Below are 21,488 nucleotides of genomic sequence, written 5' to 3'. Positions count from 1 at the left end.
TTTAGAATCACATGTCGATTCGAACATGTTTTATCATCATAATATTTAAGCATCTTTTTATATACATAATTGCAAATGATAAAGTATGATCGAGTCTAGGGACGTAATTTCTTTTCTGAGGCCTGGTCATCATACAATAATGAGGTGAAGGAGAAGGAAAAAGTTTGATATTTGTTAATGCACTTTTTGTGAAAGTCAACCTTTTTTTGAAAATTTTTTTTACTAAAAAATATTTAAGTGAAAAACATAATCTGCTATATTTATCAAAGTGTTTGGTATAAATTTCCTTTCAAACTGACAATGAATCTAGTTTTACAGACAGAAACTCCAACAATGTTTTAAGCTAAAAATTTTATCACAATAAATTTATCAACTATAATAAACATTTTGAAGACTCCTCTTTTATATCTGACTGTACTTTGCATAATGCCCGAAACATGAAATATAATATGTGTAAATAAAATACTTTAACAAATTATAAATTTATAATAAACGTTTGACAAAATAAAAAATAAATAAGACATATAATTTATTGAAATATCTTATGAATTAAGTTGTTAAAATGTAATTAAATTTTACTTCCATTAAATTATTACCAATAATTATAATCATTTAATTATTATATTATAGCGTATATGAACAGATAAAATTTACTGGTATACAATTTTAAATTTATTATTTACTTATATTGTATTATATTTTCTCGGTACGGCAACTGCGATGACCAACATAAAAAATGAATTATTCGTTAAGTATTTTTACTTTGGACAGATAGAATCTGTATTATATGATCAAATGAATATCGAAAAATAAAATATTGTATAGATACTAGATACGCATGTGCAAAACTCATCTAAATTTTTTAACATTTCACGCAGTAGAGAAAAATAGTTGCTCGATAAGTGACAACAACTTAGAAACTTTTTCATATAAATTTTCAACGAAAACTTTGCGTGAAAGCGTAACTTACATTCACATTTCATAATGTCTTGAGAGTATAGAAGCAAACTGATAAGCATGTATCTTTTATGTTGAATAAAAAATGAATCAAAATGCTTGCATTGTGTAATATTATCGGTAATTTAGGTTTAGGAGCATAGAAACAGTTTGAGAAGCAAATATATCTTACGGAATATCCTTTCTGAATAATAAATAAGTTAGAACACTATGTTATGTACCACCGATATAGCGAGCAAGCATCAGTTAGAGTCATTATCTCAACAATGACAAGCACGCGATGGAAAGATGATATCGTATACGCTATGACCCCTTTTAAATTGATTATGTGGCCTATCGGTATGTGGCCACTTCAAGTTTATAACATTTATTCATTATTGCGTTGTGTCTTAGGAATTTGTTGTGCAGTAAGTATTTTCTGGAATTCGAAGATCACTAATACAATCGCGACTGTTCAAAGACAAGGGAGAATATCTATAACATTTCTGTGTTGATAGTGCTACGCTTTAAAAGTAATTTTGCAATGAGAATATGTGTTAGATTTTACATTTTCTATTTTTGATAATGTGTACGGTCAAATGATTTTTTTAGCTAGCATGATCATAAGTCGTTGAAAATTCTAACAATAAAAAAAATTTTTTGTTTAAATTTTATGATTTCTGATTATTTTTTTTTAATCATGTATAAAATTATTTTCAAGAATTATAACAAGTACTATTTATTACATGATTTCAAGTATGATTGTTTATGATATATAATTTTATATGTGAAACAAATTCGATATTTAAAAAACGTTAACAAAAATTAAGAGATTAATAAGGTTCTATATTGAAAAATTTAAACTAAATAATTTCATGTGGGCTATTAAGAGCTAGACGGATGATATTGCATCACTTTCATAAAAAAATTAATTTTCTATAGAAATGATTTCTGTGCATAGGGCGCTGATACTTTTTGTGCTACAAAAATTACCAATCTTTCATATTTACAGAGTATCTTTTCTTATTAGTTACATTTGAATTTTCTATCTAAACTACGATTTGCATTTTAATATTATAAAAAATTAAAATATTTAATCTTGGTTTTTACCAAGACTAAACCAATCTTAAATGAAGAGTTTTAAATAAATTCCTATTTGAACTACCCGTAAAAACGTATCCAAAGAAAAATCAGACTGAAGTCCTGATAAAAATTAGTTCCAAAATTTAATTTTTTATGACACTGACGCACTATCATCTACATTTGGCTCCTAATAGCCAGCGAAATTATAAATTTAAATAAACGTTAACTAATATACAATAAATAACATTACAAAATGTTATAAATATAGTAAATAATCTTATTATTATATCTTATTTTGGCTTATTATTTTTTGAGTTTTAACACGAAGAATTTTTCTATTTATATAAGTTTTGTTACACACAAATAATTTTGATATATACGTTTTGATTTTTTTAATATTCTAAGAAATTACATAAAATAAAATATATAATAATATAACACTTTGCATCTGCAAGTTAGTATAAAAAAAAAACATTTTTCTTATAGAATTAAAGTTCCTTCTTATATAATAAAAATTTTTTTTTAAAGTAAAAGGTTTTCTTGTAGAATAAAATTGAAAAAAAGAGAGAAATTATGTAACAGTGAGAGAGAGAGAGAGAGAGAGAGAGAGAGAGAGAGAGAGAGAAAGAGAGAGAGTGAGAGAGAGAGGGGGAGAAGTGCAATTGAGAAAATAGTATTTAAATTTAATTAAAAATATATACATATTAATAAAAATTCATTAAGTTAGAAGTTAAATATATCTTTTTGAACACAAAAAATCATGTATGGAAAAACATACAAATCAGAGTATCAACGTATCAACAGAGCTTACTTGCGATATTGCCCTTCATGGAGATATACATGGGCTGCACTGACATAGAACAGAACATACAATGTTTGATGTTAATCTGTTGCGGAATACTCGGTGTGCTAAAGTCAACATGGTTCCGCATATATCCAAATAGTTTAATTAACAATTATGATTCTGCTCTAAACGATTACATGACTATTGACAACATAAAAGAGCGCGATATTATGCGAAAACATGCTTTTATAGGAAGGTTTATTTGCTGCTCCATGCTGGGCAGTACTTATTTTGGTTGTCTACTGTATGGGGCAATTCCTTTTCTAAATTACAATCAAGGTAATAGAATTAACATAACAAACGAGGACACAATATTAGAGTATACAATACCATCAAGATGTGCTCTGGAATATTTCAACTTTCCAACGAGCATGTATATAATCATTTGTCTTGTTGAAATTGTTCTAATTATACTGGCGGATACTACTAATCTTGGTAATATTTAATTATATTTTATACGTAATATTTAATTATATTTTATATTTTAATTATATTTTGTGTCTCGTTTATATGATTTGGAAAAAAGAAATTTTTTATTGATAAGTATATTATTCTATATAAATAAGATTTTTATTTATTTTATTGACATTGTGCACTTTTTATTGACCATTAGACAACACTGCCAAAGCACGGAAATTTGCGTAATTTCATAGTAAAATATTTCATTGAGACTATTATCGAGATATTATAACTGCTTAGTTTTCTTAATCAGACATATTTGACGAAATATCAATTTCTTTTATTAAGCGTCCTAAAAGACTTAATGTATTTTATTATGACATGTTTGAAAAAAAAATTTAAAAGGACGTTCGTGCTTCGTGCAATACATATTCTATATATATAAGAGCAATATTGTTTCTGTTATATTTTGTACTACATATTTACTAACAAAAATAATTCAATAACAATAAAAATAATACGTTTTGTTTTGTACATAAATGCAATAAGACATTTTTGTGGATTATTTAAAGGTAACGATGCGTTGTTTCTCAATATTACGTTACATGTTTGTGGACAAGTAAACATTTTGAGGATACATTTTCACAACTTTGACGTCACAATTCCACAAATCTACGGTCGTTTTAACGCCCTAATTCAAAGACATCGCTATTTGATAACGCTGGCCAAAGAACTTGCCGATTTAATCAGTTTTATATTATTGATAAAACTATTCATTATCAGCGTGTTATTATGTATAATGGGTAAATATTATATGAATAAAAATTGTTCAGTCATATATTGAAATTATATATTTGTAATAAAGAGTTTGATTTTAGCAGACAAATATTCTTTTCAGGATTTCAGCTTATTCTCGCATTAAAAGTCCATGACATCATTATGGTAGGAAAGAGCTTAGTGGCACTAAGTGGATTTCTATTACAATTAACGCTGTATAGTTTTGTCGGAAATTATCTGAAATCTGAAATGGAAGAAATAGGGCTCTCTATTTATCAAAGTGCTTGGTACAAATTTCCTAGGAAATTAACAAAAAATGTATTATTTATTCTTATGCAGACAAAATCTCCAGTTGCATTGCAGGCTGGAAATTTTATCATAATTAATCTATCAACTTATTTGAGCATTTTAAAAACCTCATTTTCGTATTTGTCTGTACTTCGTATAATGCTCGAAGTGTGAAATATAATATGCAAAAAAGAGATATTCAAACTGTAAATACTTGATACATTCGAAAGAGCATAATATGTTTTTAAATTAGAAATTCATAAGAAAATGTTTATCAAAATTTTATATATTTACAAAATGTTAAAATAACGTTATCAATAAACTTACCATTTACAGTAATTTACTTGTGCCAAATTATTCTTTTTTTTTTGCAATTTTAATAATATGCACCTATTTAAAAATATTATTGCTTATTATTGAATTTGAAAATAAATATTTATCTACATGTAAAATTACTTCGTGTCATGTAATCATTAAAATTTAATTAAAATTAGTTATCAATTAATTTTGATGATCTGTATAAAAAGACAATTTATTTTCACAATATTTTCACTTTTAAATTTTAACAATAAAAAAAAATGTACTATAATTCTAATCAATACCGATTTAAAAATATCTCTCGCATTATTTTCGCGGTTCGGCAAGTATAAATCAAGTCGATGATTTAGAATCACATGTCGAATCGATCATGTTTTATCAACATAATATTTAGGCATCTTTTCATATACATAATTGCAAATGATAAAGTATGATCGAGTCTAGGGACGTAGATTCTTTCCCGAAACCTGGTCATCAGACAATAATGGGGTAAAGGAGACGAAAAAAGTTTCATATTTATTAATGCACTTTTTGTGAAAGTCAACCTTTCTTTTGAAAATTGTTTTTACTGAAAAATATTCAAGTGAAAAATATAATCTACTCTATTTATCAAAGTGTTTAGTATAAATTTTCTTTCAAACTGACAATGAATCTAGTTTTACAGACAGAAGCTCCAGCAATGTTTCAAGCTAGGAATTTTATCACAATAAATTAACCAACTATAATAAACATTTTGAAAACTTCTTTTTCATATCTGACTGTACTTTGCATAATGCCCAAAACATGAAATGTAATATGTGTAAATAAAATACTTTTACAAATTATAAATTTATAATAAACGTTTGACAAAATAAAAAACAAATAAGATATATAGTTTATTGAAATATCTTATGAATTAAGTTGTTAAAATATAATTAAATTTTACTTCCACTAAATTATTATCAATAATTATAATCATTTAATTATTATATTATAGTATATAGAACAGATAAAATTTACTGGTATACAATTTTAAGTTTATTATTTACTTATATTGTATTATATTTTCTCAGTACGCCAACTGCGATGACCAACATAAAAAATGAATTATTCGTTATGTATTTTTACTTTGGGCAGATATAATCTGTATTATATGATCAAATGAATATTGAGAAATAAAATATTGTATAGATATTAGATACGCATGTGCAAAACTCATTTAAATTTTTTAACATTTCACGCAGTAGAGAAAAATAGTTGCTCGATAAGTGACAACAACTTAGAAATTTTGTCATATAAATTTTCAACGACAATTTTGCGTGAAAGCGTAATTTACATTCACATTTCATAATGTCTTAAGAGTATAGAAGCAAACTGATAAGCATGTATCTTTCATATTGAATAAAAAATGAATCAAAATGCTTGCATTGTGTAACATTATTGGTAATTTAGGTTTAGAAGCATCGAGACAGTTTGAGAAACAAATATATCTTGCGGAATATCCTTCCTGAATAATAAATAAGTTAGAACACTATGTTATGTACCACCGATATAGCGAGCAAGCATCAGTTAGAGTCATTATCTCAACAATGACAAGCACGCGATGGAAAAATGATATTGTATACGCTATGACCCCTGTTAAATTGGTTACGTGGCCTATCGGTATGTGGCCACTTCAAGTTTATAACATTTATTCATTATTGCGTTGTGCCTTCTGCATTTGTTGTACAGTAAGTATTTGCTAGAACTCAAAGATCACTAATACAATCGCAACTGTCGAAAGACAAGAGAGAATATCTATAACATTTCTGTGTTGATATTGATACGCTTTGAAAGTAATTTAGGGATGAGAATATGTGTTAGATTTTACATTTTCTATTTTTGATAAAGTGTATACGGTCAAATGATTTTTTTAGCAAGCACAATTGTAAGTCGTTGAAAATTTTTACAATAAGGAAGATTTCTTATTTAAATTTTATGATTTCTGATTATTTTTTTTAATCATGTGTAAAAATTATTAAATTATTTTGAAGAAATATAACAAGCACTATTTATTCCATGATTTCAAGTATGATTGTTTATGATATATAATTTTATTTGTGAAACAAATTAGATATTTAAAAAACGTTAACAAAATATAAGAGATTAATAAAGTTCTATATTCAAAAATTTAAAATAAATAATTTTATGTAGGCTATTAAGAGCTAGACGAATGATATTGCATAACTTTCATAAAAAAATTAATTTTCTATGGAAATAATTTCTGTGCATAGGGCGCTGATACTTCTTGTGCTACAAAAATTACCAATCTTTCATATTTACAGAATATCTTTTCTTATTAGTTACATTTGAATTTTCTAACTACGATTTACATTTTAATATTATAGAAAATTAAAATATTTAGCCATAGTTTTTACCAAGACTAAACAAATCTTAATTGAAGAGTTTTAAATAAGTTTCTATTTAAACTATTCGTAAAAATGTATCCAAAGAAAATATCAGGCCGAAGTCCTGATAAAAATTAGTTTCAAAATTTTACTTTCTATGACACTGACGCACTATCATCCACGTTTGGCTCTTAATAGTCAGCAAAATTATAAATTTAAATAAACGTTAACTAATATACAATAAATAACATTACAAAATGTTATAAAAAAAGTAAATAATCTTATTATTTTAGCTTATTTTGGCTTATTATTTTTTGAGTTTTAACACAAAGAATTTTTCTATTTATATAAGTTTTGTTACACACAAATAATTTTAATATATACGTTTTTGAATTTTTTAATATTCTAAAAGATTACATAAAATAAAATATATAATAATACACAAATATATAATAATATAACACTTTGCATCTACAAATTAGTATTGAAAAAAAACATTTTTTCTTATAGAATTAAAGTTCCTTTTTACATAATAAAAATTTTTTTATAGAGTAAAAGTTTTTCTTGTAGAATAAAATGGAAAAAGAGAAAGAAATTAAGTAACAGTAAGAGAGAGAGAGGGAGAGAAGTGCGAGAAAATAGCATTTGAATTTAATTAAAAATATTTACATATTAATAAAAGTTCATTATGTTAGAAGTTAAATATATCTTTTTGAGCATAAAAAATCATGTATGGAGAAACATACAAATCAGAGTATCAACGTATCAACAGAGCTTACTTGCGATCTTGCCCTTCATGGAGATATACATGGGCTGCACTGACGTAGAACAAAACATACACTGTCTGATGATAATCTGTTGCGGAATACTCGGTGTGCTAAAGACAACATGGTTCCGCATTTATCCAAATAGTTTAATTAACAATTATGATTCTGCTCTAAACGATTATATGACGATTGACAACATAAAAGAGCGCGATATTATGCGAAAACATGCTTTTATAGGAAGGTCTATTTGCTGCTCCATGCTGGGCAGTACTTATTTTGGTTGTCTACTGTATGGGGCAATTCCTTTTCTAAATTACAATCAAGGTAATAGGATTAACATAACAGACGAGGATACAATATTAGAGTATACAATACCATCAAGATGTGCTTTGGAATATTTCAACTTTCCAACGAGCATGTATATAATCATTTGTCTCGTCGAAATTGTTGTAATTATACTGGGGAATACTTCTAATTTTGGTAATATTTAATTACATTTTATACGTATTCTGTGTTTCGTTTATATGACTTGGAAAAAAGAAATTTTTTATTGATAAGTATATTATTCTATTTAAATAAGATTTTTATTTATTTTATTGACATTGTGCATCTTTATTGACCATTAGACAACACTGCCAAAGCACGGAAGTTTGCGTAATTTCATAGTAAACTATTTCATTGAGACAGTTATCGAGATATTAAAACTGCTTAGTTTTCTTAATGAGACATATTTGATTAAATATCAGTTTCTTTTATTAAGCGTCCTAAAAAGTTTAACGTGTTTGATTATGACATGTTTGAAAAAAAATTTACAAGAACTTTCGTGCCCTGTGCAATACATATTATATACAGGGTGTTATTGTTGATCGACCAAACTGGTTAAAATAAGTTTTATTGAGTGTTTAATAGGCTTAACATTCGACGACATTTCGACCTTTGGTTTAGGTCCTTTTCAAGTTATTCACGACATAATAATTCAAGAAGTTAAAAACTCTTTCATGCTACATCACATCTCCACGTCAGCACGAAGAGGAATTATGTTAAAGTAAAAATGTGTAACTATTAGTTGCAAATTCAGATTTTTTCTTAAAGCTAACTATGTGTTTTAATTACACCAATTGATTCGTTTCATTATTCTGTGCATAAAAGTATTAGAATAGATAATCGAAAAATGAATATTTTACGAAATATCTTGTATTTTATGTCAAGATATTGCACTTTGAAGCGTTATAACTCGAAAAGTACTTAATGATAAAACATTTGATTATAGTGTTTTGGAAAACTCTCGAGATAAGCTACAAAAATATGCAATAATATATAAGGTGTTCCATTTAAAAAATCGACGTGACCTTCAAATAAAAATTCAAGGTCAAACCAATGGTACCGTCTTATGGCCCCCTCGAAACCCAACAACTTAGGTTCGAAACATTTTTCTCAGAGGCGTTTCGTTTTCGAGATATTTCACCGTTTACAGACTTTTCTAACACCCTGTATATATATATATATATAAGAGCAATATTGTTTCCGATATATTTTGTGCTACATATTTATTAACACAAATAATTCAATAACAATAAAAATACGTCTTATTTTGTACATAAATGCAATAAAACATTTTTGCGGATTTTTCAAAGGTAACGATGCGTTGTTTTTCAACATTACGTTACATGTTTGTGGACAAGTAAACATTTTGAAGATACGTTTTCTCACCTTTGATGTCACAACTCCACGAATCTACGATCGTTTTAACGCGCTAATTCAAAGACATCGTTATTTGATAAAGCTAGCCAGGGATATTGCTGATCTGATCAGTTTTGTATTACTGATAAAACTATTCATTATCAGTATATTATTATGTATAATGGGTAAGTATTATATCAATTGAAATTGTTCAGTCATAAATTAAATATTTATAAAAAGTTTCATTTTTTCAGACAAATATTCTTTTCAGGATTCCAGCTTATTCTCGCATTAAAAATCCATAACATCATTATGGTAGGAAAGAGTTTAGTGGCATTGAGCTCTTTTCTATTACAATTAACGCTGTATAGCTTTGTCGGAAATTATCTGAAATCTGAAATGGAAGAAATAGGGCTCTCTATTTATCAAAGTGCTTGGTACAAATTTCCTAGAAAATTAACAAGAAATGTATTATTTATTCTCATGCAGACAAAATCTCCAGTTGCATTGCAGGCTGGAAATTTTATCATAATTAATCTATCAACTTATTTGAGCATTTTAAAAACTTCATTTTCGTATTTGTCTGTACTTCGTATAATGCTCGAAGTGTGAAATATAAGATGCAGAAAAAAAGATATTCAAACTGTAAATTCTTGATACATTCGAAAGAGCATAATATGTTTTTAAATTAGAAATCAATAAGAAAATGTTTATCAAAATTTTATATATTTACAAAGTGTTAAAATAACGTTATCAATAAAATTATCATTTACAGTAATTTATTTCTGCCAAATTATTCTTTTTTTTGCAATTTCAATAATATGCACCTATTTAAAAATATTATTAATTATTATTGAATTTGAAAATAAATATTTATCTACATGTAGAATTACTTTGTGTCATGTAATCATTAAAATTTAATTAAACTTAATTATCAATTAATTTTGAAGATCTGTATAATAAAAAGGCAAGTTATTTTCACAATATTTTCACTTTTAAATTTTAACAATAAAAAAAAATGTACTATAATTCTAATTAATACCGATTTAAAAATATCTCTCGCATTATTTTCGCGGTTCGGCAAGTATAAATCAATTCGATGATTTAGAATCACATGTCGAATCGATCATGTTTTATCAACATAATATTTAGGCATCTTTTCATATACATAATTGCAAATGATAAAGTATGATCGAGTCTAGGGACGTAGATTCTTTCCCGAAACCTGGTCATCAGACAATAATGGGGTAAAGGAGAAGAAAAAAGTTTCATATTTATTAATGCACTTTTTGTGAAAGTCAACCTTTCTTTTGAAAATTTTTTTTACTGAAAAATATTCAAGTGAAAAATATAATCTACTCTATTTATCAAAGTGTTTGGTATAAATTGTTTTTCAAACTGACAATGAATCTAGTTTTACAGACAGAACCTCTAGCAATATTTTACGAAATTTTATCACAATAAATTTATCAACTATAATAAACATTTTGAAGACTTCTTTTTTATATCTAACTGTACTTCGCATAATGCCCGAAACATGAAATATAATATGTGTAAATAAAATACTTTTACAAACTATAAATTTATAATAAACGTTTGACAAAATAAAAAACAAATAAGATATATAGTTTATTAAAATATTTTATTAATTAAATTATTAAAATATAATTAAATTTTACTTCCACTAATTATTATCAATAATTATAATCATTTGATTATTATATTATAGCCTATAGAACAGATAAAATTTACTGGTATACAATTTTAAGTTTATTATTTACTTATATTGTATTATATTTTCTCAGTACGTTAACTGCGATGACTTGCAACATAAAAAGTGAATTATTCGCTATGTATTTTTACTTTGGACAGATAAAATCTGTATTATATGATCAAATGAATATCGAGAAATAAAATATTGTATAGATACTAGATACGCATGTGCAAAACTCATCCAAATTTTTTAACATTTCACGCAGTAGAGAAGAATATTTGCTCGATAAATGACAACAACTTAGAAACTTTGTCATATAAATTTTCAACGACAATTTTGCGTGAAAGCATAACATACATTCACATTTCATAATGTCTTAAAAGTATAGATGCAAACTGATAAGCATGTATCTTTTATGTTGAATAAAAAATGAATCAAAATGCTTGCATTGTGTAACATTATCGGTAATTTAGGTTTAGGAGCATAGAGACAGTTTGTGAAACAAATATATCTTATGGAATATCCTTCCTGAATAATAAATAAGTCAGAATACTATGTTATGTACCTCGATATAGCGAGCAAGCATCAGTTAGAGTCATTATCTCAACAATGACAAGCACGCGATGGAAAGATGATATTGTATACGCTATGACCCCTTTTAAATTGGTTATGTGGCCTATCGGTATGTGGCCACTTCAAGTTTATAACATTTATTCATTATTTCGTTGTGCCTTGTGCATTTGTTTTTCAGTAAGTATTTTCTAGAATACGAAGATCACTAATACAATCGCGACTGTTCGAAGACAAGGGAGAATATCTATAACATTTCTGTGTTGATATTGCAACGCTTTGAAAGTAATTTTGCAATGAAAATATATGTTAGATTTTACATTTTCTATTTTTGATAAAGTGTATACGGTCAAATAATTTTTCCACCAAGCACGATTGTAAGTCGTTGAAAATTCTAACAAGTAAGATTTCTTATTTAACTTTTATGATTTCTGATTATTTTTTTTAATCATGTGTAAAAATTATTAAATTATTTTCAAGAAATATAACAAGTACTATTTATTACATGATTTCAAGTATGATTGTTTATGATATAATTTTATATGTGAAACAAATTAGATATTTAAAAAACGTTAACAAAAATTAAGAGATTAATAAGGTTCTATATTTAAAAATTTTAAATAAATAATTTCATGTGGACTATAAGAGCTAGACGGATGATATTGCATCACTTATAAAAAAATTAATTTTCTATGAAAATGATTTCTGTGCATAGGGCGCTGATACTTTTTGTACTACAAAAATTACCAATCTTTCATATTTACAGAGTATCTTTTTTTATTAATTACATTTGAATTTTCTAACTAAACTTCAATTTACATTTTAATATTATAGAAAATTAAAATATTTAGTCTTGGTTTGTACCGAGATTAAACAAATCTTGAATGAAGAGTTTTAAATAAATTTCTATTTAAACTACCAATAAATACCTATGCAAAGAAAATATCAGGCCAAAGTCCTGATAAAAATTAGTTCCAAAATTTAATTTTTTATGACACTAACGCACTATTATTCACGTTTGGCTGTTAATAGCCAGCGAGAATATAAATTTAAATAAACGTTAACTAATATACAATAAATAACATTACAAAATGTTATAAATACAGTAAATAATTATTATTTTATCTTATTATTTTATCTTATTATTTTGGCTTATTATTTTTTGTGTTTTTACATGAAAAATTTTTCTATTTATATAAGTTTTGTTACACACAAATAATTTTAATATATACGTTTTTGATTTTTTTATTCTAAGAGATTACATAAAATAAAATATATAAATATATAACAATTTTGCATCTGCAAATTAGTATAAAAAAAACATTTTTTTATAGAATTAAAGTTCCTTCTTATATAATAAAAGTTTTTTTATAGAGTAAAAGTTTTATTTATAGAATAAAATGGAAAAAAAGAAAGAAATTAAGTAACGGTGAGAGAAAGAGAGAGAGAGAGAGAGAGAGAGAGAGAGAGAGAGAGAGAGAGAGAGAGAGAAGTGCGATTGAGAAAATAGCATTTGAATTTAATTAATAATATATACATATTAATAAAATATCATTAAGTTAGAAGTTAAATATATCTTTTTGAGCACAAAAAATCATGTATGGAGAAACATACAAATCAGAGTATCAACGTATCAACAGAGCTTACTTGCGATCTTGCCCTTCATGGAGATATACATGGGCTGCACTGACGTAGAACAGAACATACACTGTCTGATGATGATCTGTTGTGGAATACTCAGTGTGCTAAAGACAACATGGTTCCGCATTTATCCAAATAGTTTAATTAACAATTATGATTCTGCTCTAAACGATTATATGACGATTGACAACATAAAAGAACGCGATATTATGCGAAAACATGCTTTTATAGGAAGGTTTATTTGCTGCTCCATGCTGGGCAGTACTTATTTTGGTTGTCTACTGTATGGGGCAATTCCTTTTCTAAATTACAATCAAGGTAATAGGATTAACATAACAAACAAGGATACAATATTAGAGTATACAATACCATCAAGATGTGCTTTGGAATATTTCAACTTTCCAACGAGCATGTATATAATTATTTGTTTCGTCGAAATTGTTGTAATTATATATGCGGCTACTGCTAATTTTGGTAATATTTAATTACATTTTACACGTATTTTGTGTCTCGTTTATATGATTTGGAAATAGGAAATTTTTTATTGATAAGTATATTATTCTATATAAATAAGATTTATATTTATTTTATTAACATTGTGCACTTTTTATTGACCATTAGACAACACTGCCAAAGCACGGAAATTTGCGTAATTTCATAGTAAAATATTTCATTGAGACTATTATCAAGATATTATAACTGCTTAGTTTTCTTAATCAGACATATTTGACTAAATATCAATTTCTTTTATTAAGCGTCCTAAAAGACTTAACGTATTTTATTATGACATGTTTGAAAAAAAAATTTAAAAGAACGTTCGTGCTCCGTGCAATACATATTCTATATATATAAGAGCAATATTGTTTCTGTTATATTTTGTACTACATATTTACTAACAAAAATAATTCAATAACAATAAAAATAATACGTTTTGTTTTGTACATAAATGCAATAAAACATTTTCGCGGATTTTTCAAAGGTAACGATGCGTTGTTTATCAACATTACGTTACATGTTTGTGGACAAGTAAACATTTTGAGGATACATTTTCACAACTTTGATGTCACAATTCCACAAATCTACGGTCGTTTTAACGCTCTAATTCAAAGACATCTCCATTTGATAACGCTGGCCAGAGAACTTGCTGATTTGATCAGTTTTATATTACTGATAAAACTATTCATTATCAGCGTATTATTATGTATAATGGGTAAATATTACATGAATAAAAATTGTTCAGTCATTATATATTTATAATAAAGAGTTTGATTTTAGCAGACAAATATTCTTTTTAGGATTTCAGCTTATTCTCGCATTAAAAGTCCATGACATCGTTATGGTAGGAAAGAGTTTAGTGGCATTGAGCGCTTTTCTATTTCAATTAACGCTGTATAGTTTTGTCGGAAATTATCTGAAATCTGAAATGGAAGAAATAGGGTTCTCTATTTATCAAAGTGCTTGGTACAAATTTCCTAGGAAATTAACAAGAAATGTATTATTTATTCTTATGCAGACAAAATCTCCAGTTGCATTACAGGCTGGAAATTTTATCATAATTAATTTATCAACTTATTTGAACATTTTAAAAACCTCATTTTCGTATTTGTCTGTACTTCGTATAATGCTCGAAGAGTGATATATAAGATGCAAAAAAGAGATATTCAAACTGTAAATAATTGATACATTCGAAAAAGCATAATATGTTTTTAAATTAGAAGTCCATAAGAAAATGTTTATCAAAATTTTATATATTTACAAAGTGTTAAAATAACGGTATCAATAAACTTACCATTTACAGTAATTTACTTGTACCAAATCATTTCTTCTTCTGTAATTTTAATAATATGCATCTATTAAAAATATTATTAATAATTATTAAATTTAAGAACAAACATTTATCGACATATAGAATTACTTCACGTAATTATCAATTAATTTTAATGATTTGTATAATAAAGAAGACAAGTTATTGGCTGAATATTTTCACTTTTAAATTTTAATAATAAAAAACATAGTAATACAATAATTCCCTCCAATGGAGATTAAAGGATAAAATTCAAATAGTAAGCATCAAACCAGCCGAAGCAGTAGTAAGACAATTTCTCCATTACATGACGCTACTTAACTATAAATCCGTTCTTACAACTCGGTATATAAACAGTACATAAATTTTTTTAAATGTGTTTTTCTTTGCAAATGCTTGAGAATTGTATCGTCATATTACTTTATGATAGAAAATGGAAAAAGTAATTCTACAATATTTTAAATTTGATGATATCGAAGATGTCAGATGTTTCTGTTATTAGACGAGTTAGAATTGGGAAAGTGATAAGGATAAGCTCCCCTTCACACAAACACACAATATGTAATTTTCTATCTTTTCTTCTCTCACTATTTTCGCGGCTCGATAAATATAGGCCATTTCGACGATTTAGAATGAGATGTCAAATCGATCATGCTTTATCATCATAATATTTACGTATGTTTAGTATACATATATGTATATATATTTTTTCTTTTTATATCATAAAGTGATATTATGATAAAAAATGATCGATTTTAAGAAAGTCATTTTGTTTCTTCTTTAGGCCTTGTGTCTAGTCATCAGACAGTAACGTGAAAAAGACAAGAAGAAGAATTACATATTTGTTAATGCACTTTTTGTAAAAGTCAAACATTTAATTTAACAATTTTTTTTACTGAAAAAAAATTCAAACAAAAAACATAGGCGACTCTATTTACCAAAGCCTTTCCCCTGCACCCCCGCCCAACCAAAAAACTAACCCGACCCAACCTGTGTCTGAAGTATATAATAGATTTTGTTTCTTGATAAAGCAACATAAAGAGAGAATTATTCGCTATAGATTTTTATTTTAGATAGATGGAATTTTTATTATCTGATCAAATGAGTAGCGCTAAATAAAATATAATACAGATACTAGATACGTATGAGCAATACGCACAGAGTTCTTTTTTAACACGCGGTAGAGAGGAATAGTTGCTTGACAAATAACAACAGCTTTTAAACTTTGTTATATAAATTTTCAACGACAATTATGTATAAAAGCGCAACTTAAATTTACATTTCATAATGTCTTAAGGGTATAGAAGCAAACTGATAAGCATGTATGTAGTTTCATGTTGAATAAAAAATGAATCGAAATGTTTGCATTGTGTCGATGTAACATTATCGGTAATTTGGGTTTAGGAGCATAGAGACAATTTGAACAGTAAATATATCTTACGGAATATCCTTTATGAATAATAAGTAAGTCAGAGTACTATGTTATGCACCTCGATGTTGCGAGCAGATCGTCAGTTATTGGCATCAGTTAGACTTATTTTAACAATGACAAATAAACGATGGAAAGATGATGTCGTATACGCTATGATCCTTAATAAATTGGTTACATGGCCTATCGGTGTATGGCCACTTCAAGTTTATAACATTTATTCTTTATTGCGTTGTACATTGTGCGTTTGTTGTGCAGTAAGTATCTTCTGATACAATCGCGATTGTACGAAGACAACGAAGAATGTTTATATATGATATTTTCTGTGTTAATGTTACAAAGCTTTGGAAGTAATTTTACGATGAGAATATGTATCAGATTTTATATTTTCTATTTTTAATAAAGTATAAACTGAAATGCTCTTCTCAGCAAACACTATTGTAAGTAGTTAAAAATTCTAACAATAAGAAAAATTTCTTTCTTTAAATTTTATTATTTATGTGTATTTTTCTTAATCATGTGTGAAAATTATAAATTTATTTTGAAGAAATATGACAAGCATGTACTATTTATTCCGTGATGTCAAGTATGATTATTTATGCCATAAATTAAGAGTTTAATAAGGCTATACATGAAAAAACAAATTCATAATTTCAAAATTCATAATTTAAAATTCATAATTTGTGAGCTATTAAGAGCTAGATGGATGATATTGTATTAGTTTCATAAAAAATTTAATTTTTTATGAAAATGATTGCTTAGCATAAGAATCTAACGCTAATACTTTTTGGCCATTATCAACACTAAACGAATCTTAATTTAAAAATTTTCAATAAATCTCTATTTATATCCCTTGTAGAAGCAAAGGCGAAAAAAACATCGGGGCAAAGTCCTGATAAAAGTCAATTTCAAAATTTAATCTTTTTTAACACATAAAATATTATTTTCGTCTGGCTACTAATAGCTAACCAAATTATGAATTTAAATAAACGTTAACTAATATGTAATAAATAATGTTACAAAAATTAATAAATATGGTAAGTAATCTTATTGGTAAAGCTGATTATTTTTTGTGTGTTTTGACACAAAAATTTTTTCTATTTATATATGTTTTGTTACACAAAGTGAATTTTAAATAATTTAAATTTTTTAATAATACATTTTTAATTTTTCTGAGATTCTAAGAAATCACATAAAATTAAATATACAAATATATAATTATATAATATTTTGCATCTACAAATTAATATAGAAAAAAATATTTTTCTCACAGAAGGAAAGTTTTTTTTTTATGTATATTGAACTTTTTCTGTACAGAGTTTTTTTTAGAATAAAATAGAGAAAGAGAGAGAAATTGAGCGAGAGTGAAGGAGAGAGAGAGAGATAGATAGATAGAGAGAGGGAAAAAGAGAAGGGCAAATGAGAAAATGGCATTTGAATTTAATTAAAAATATATATCTATTAAAAAAATTCATTGAATTAAGAGTAAAATATATTCTTTTGAAGCACAAAAAATTATGTATGGAAAAACATACAAATCAGAGTATCAACGTATCAACAGAGCTTACTTGCGATCTTGCCCTTCATGGAGATATACATGGGCTGCACCGACGTAGAACAAAACATAGAATGTCTGATGTTAATCTGTTGCGGAATACTCGGTGTGCTGAAGACAACATGGTTCCGCATTTATGCAAAAAATTTAATTAACAATTACGGCTCTGCTATAAACGATTATATGACGATTGACAACATAAAAGAGCGCGACGTTATGCGAAAACATGCTTTTATAGGAAGGATTATTTCTTGTTGCATTCTTGGTTTTTCATTTTCTGGTTGTCTATTATATGGAACAATTCCTTTTTTAAATTACAATCAAAGTAACCGAATTAACATGACAAATGAGGATACGATATTAAAGTACACAATACCATCAAGATGCGCTTTTGAATATTTCAATTTTCCAACGAGCATGTATAAAATCTTTTGTCTCGTCGAAACTGTTGTAATCATATGGGGGACTATTGGTAATATTGGTAATATTTAATTACATTTTATGCGTATTTTGTGTCTTGTTTAATATCATTTTGAAACAAGAAATTCTTTTATTGATGAATATATTATTCTACATAAATAAGATGTTTTTTAATTTATTGATTATTATGCACTTTTTATTGATTATTAGACGACATTGCAAAAGCACGAAGGTTCACGTAATTCCATAGTAAATTATTTCATTGAGATCATCCGAGATGTATTAAAATTGTCCAGTTTTCTTGATCAAATATATTTGGTTAAATGTCAGAGTTTTTTTTATTAAACCTAAAAGACTCAACGTATCTCACTAAGACATGTTTGACAAAAAATTAAATTTATAAAAACTTTCGCGCCTCATGCAATACATATTATGTTACATACAGATATACATATATACATACATATATATATATATATATATATATATATATATATTTATATATATATATATATATATATATATTTATATATATATATATATATATATATATATATATGTGTGTGTGTGTGTGTGTGTGTAAGAGAAATATTATTTTTGCTACATTTTGTGATATATATTTAATTACAAAAATAATTTGATAACAATAACAATAATACACTGAAAATTCTTAATAGTGCAGCGTACGGGGGCTCTGTTGCACTTTTACAAGTTGATCACCTCTACTTTAAAGTTCAGAATCGTAACAATGTATCGTTTCGCGTACACATCAAAAAAGTTCGTACTTTTATATTAATAAAAAATATGTAAAACACAATAACATAAATACGCACGAATACGACGGTTGAATTATGTAATATAGCGAAACGCGTGAGCATGAGTATACATGCTTTTTACGCGGAGATTACCACGCCTGCAGCTTTGTGTAACCGATATGCTGGGCTGCGTTTCGATATTCACTGCCAGCATTAAAAATCTATAGTGTACGTGACATAAATTACAGACTTTCAGTACTGACAGTGAATATCGGAACGCAGCTCTGCTGGGTTGTTATCCCTACTCATGTTGCTGAGGTCATATTTGGCGCGCATGGAAGTAGTGCACTTTTTCGAGTCATACTATTGAAAGTTTCTACCCAAGAGCAAGCACACGACCTTTTGACGTCAAAATATAATCAGTTCGAACCAAATATAACGTGATGTAAAGACGTAAAAATGCCGGACTAATATCACAGACCGATGACGACATTTCAAGACACGTTAAAAAGATGTGACTTCATGACCATTTTAGACCTATTAGTGACGTTTTAATGACGTTTGATCATGAATCTTTTCCTCTAGCGTGAACTCGTAAAAAATGAAAAATTTATTTATTCACAAATATTGAATTCGTTAATAAAATTTTTCGCTTTTCACAAGTTCACGCTAGAAGAAAAGATTCATGATCAAATGTCATAATCAAGTCCCAGGTTATAGAGGATATTCATGTTATGGCCCTGAGATATAGAATATTGTGAATATCAAAATTATATATAAAATTATTATATTAAATGAGTTTTTAGTGAAAAAATAGTAATACTTAGGCGGTTTATAATAATGACATAAGAATCACGATATTATAACGTTTTTATACAACATCATTAAGACGTCATAAAAAGACATTGTAAATTAGACATTATTTGGTCACCTGACGTCATTGAACCAGAAATGACATGTGCTTGCTACCTGGGCAGTGTACGTCTTGTTTTGTACAAATGCAATAAGACATTTCCGTGCATTTTTTAAAGGTAATGATGCGTTGTTTCTCAACATTACATTACATGTTTGTGGTCAAGTAAAAATTTTGAGGATACATTTTCTCACCTTTGATGTCACAACTCCACGAATCTACGATCGTTTTAACGCGCTAATTCAAAGACATCGTTATTTGATAAAGCTAAGCAAGGATCTTGCCGATCTGATCAGTTTTGTATTACTGATAAAACTATTCATTATCAGTATATTATTATGTACAATGGGTAAGTATTATATCAATTGAAATTGTTCAGTCATAAATTATATATTTATAAAAAGTTTCATTTTTGCAAACAAATATTTTTTTCAGGATTTCAGCTTATTCTCGCATTAAAAGTCTATGACATCATTATGGTAGGAAAGAGCTTAGTGGCATTGAGCGCTTTTCTATTACAATTAACGCTATATAGTTTTATCGGAAATTATCTAAAATCTGAAATGGAAGAAATAGGGCTCTCTATTTATCAGAGTGTTTGGTACAAATTTCCTAGGAAATTAACAAGAAATGTATTATTTATTCTTATGCAGACAAAATCTCCAGTTGCATTGCAGGCTGGAAATTTTATTATAATTAATTTAGCAACCTATATGAGCATTCTAAAAACCTCTTTTTCATATTTCTCTGTACTTCGTATAATGCTCGAAGAGTGATATATAAGATGCAAAATAGAGATATTCAAACTGTAAATACTTGATACATTCGAAAAAGCGTAATATGTTTTTAAATTAGAAATCCATAAGAAAATGTTTATCAGAAAGTTATATATTTACAAAATGTTAAAGTAACGTTATCAATAAACTGACCATTTACAGTAATTTACTTGTGCCGAATTATTTTTTTTTTTTGCAATTTCAATAATATGCACCTACTTAAAAATATTATTAATTATTATTAAATTTGAGAACAAATATTTATCGACATGTAGAATTACTTTCATCATGAATTACTTTCAACATTGAGATCTTGTGACAGAATTGAACTTTATTAGCCGTGTCGATCGTTACGTAACACGCGTGTTATGTGTGCGTTGAACGAATTAAAATGTAATTCCCGTGTCGCCGCGGGGTGCTAATAGTTTCGGTGCGTGTGTCGCTTCGAACATC

The 21,488-nt window shown here is 26.9% G+C and overlaps 2 protein-coding genes across 2 annotated transcripts; both read left to right on the top strand.

Annotated features, from left to right (window-relative positions):
- The first annotated feature begins 1,159 nt into the window (after positions 1–1,159).
- LOC140672087 (uncharacterized) lies at positions 1,160–10,070 on the top strand. The gene is made up of 8 exons (XM_072903926.1): positions 1,160–1,364; positions 2,824–3,298; positions 3,835–4,065; positions 4,161–4,445; positions 6,167–6,354; positions 7,784–8,258; positions 9,413–9,643; positions 9,730–10,070. Exons 1-8 carry the CDS (start codon positions 1,173–1,175, stop codon positions 10,068–10,070), a joined length of 2,418 nt encoding a protein of 805 aa, XP_072760027.1. The 5' UTR covers positions 1,160–1,172.
- A 1,702-nt stretch (positions 10,071–11,772) lies between these two features.
- LOC140672084 (uncharacterized) lies at positions 11,773–21,166 on the top strand. Its single transcript, XM_072903923.1, has 8 exons — positions 11,773–11,922; positions 13,383–13,857; positions 14,363–14,593; positions 14,679–14,956; positions 16,688–16,873; positions 18,178–18,652; positions 20,378–20,608; positions 20,695–21,166. Exons 1-8 carry the CDS (start codon positions 11,782–11,784, stop codon positions 21,033–21,035), a joined length of 2,358 nt encoding a protein of 785 aa, XP_072760024.1. The 5' UTR covers positions 11,773–11,781; the 3' UTR covers positions 21,036–21,166.
- The last annotated feature ends 322 nt before the right edge of the window (positions 21,167–21,488 follow it).

Source organism: Anoplolepis gracilipes, chromosome 12, assembly GCF_047496725.1.
Source record: "Anoplolepis gracilipes chromosome 12, ASM4749672v1, whole genome shotgun sequence".
NCBI classification, from domain to species: Eukaryota; Metazoa; Arthropoda; class Insecta; order Hymenoptera; family Formicidae; genus Anoplolepis; species Anoplolepis gracilipes.
Note: the sequence above shows the minus strand (reverse complement) of the source record. Positions and strands in the feature narration are given on the sequence as shown.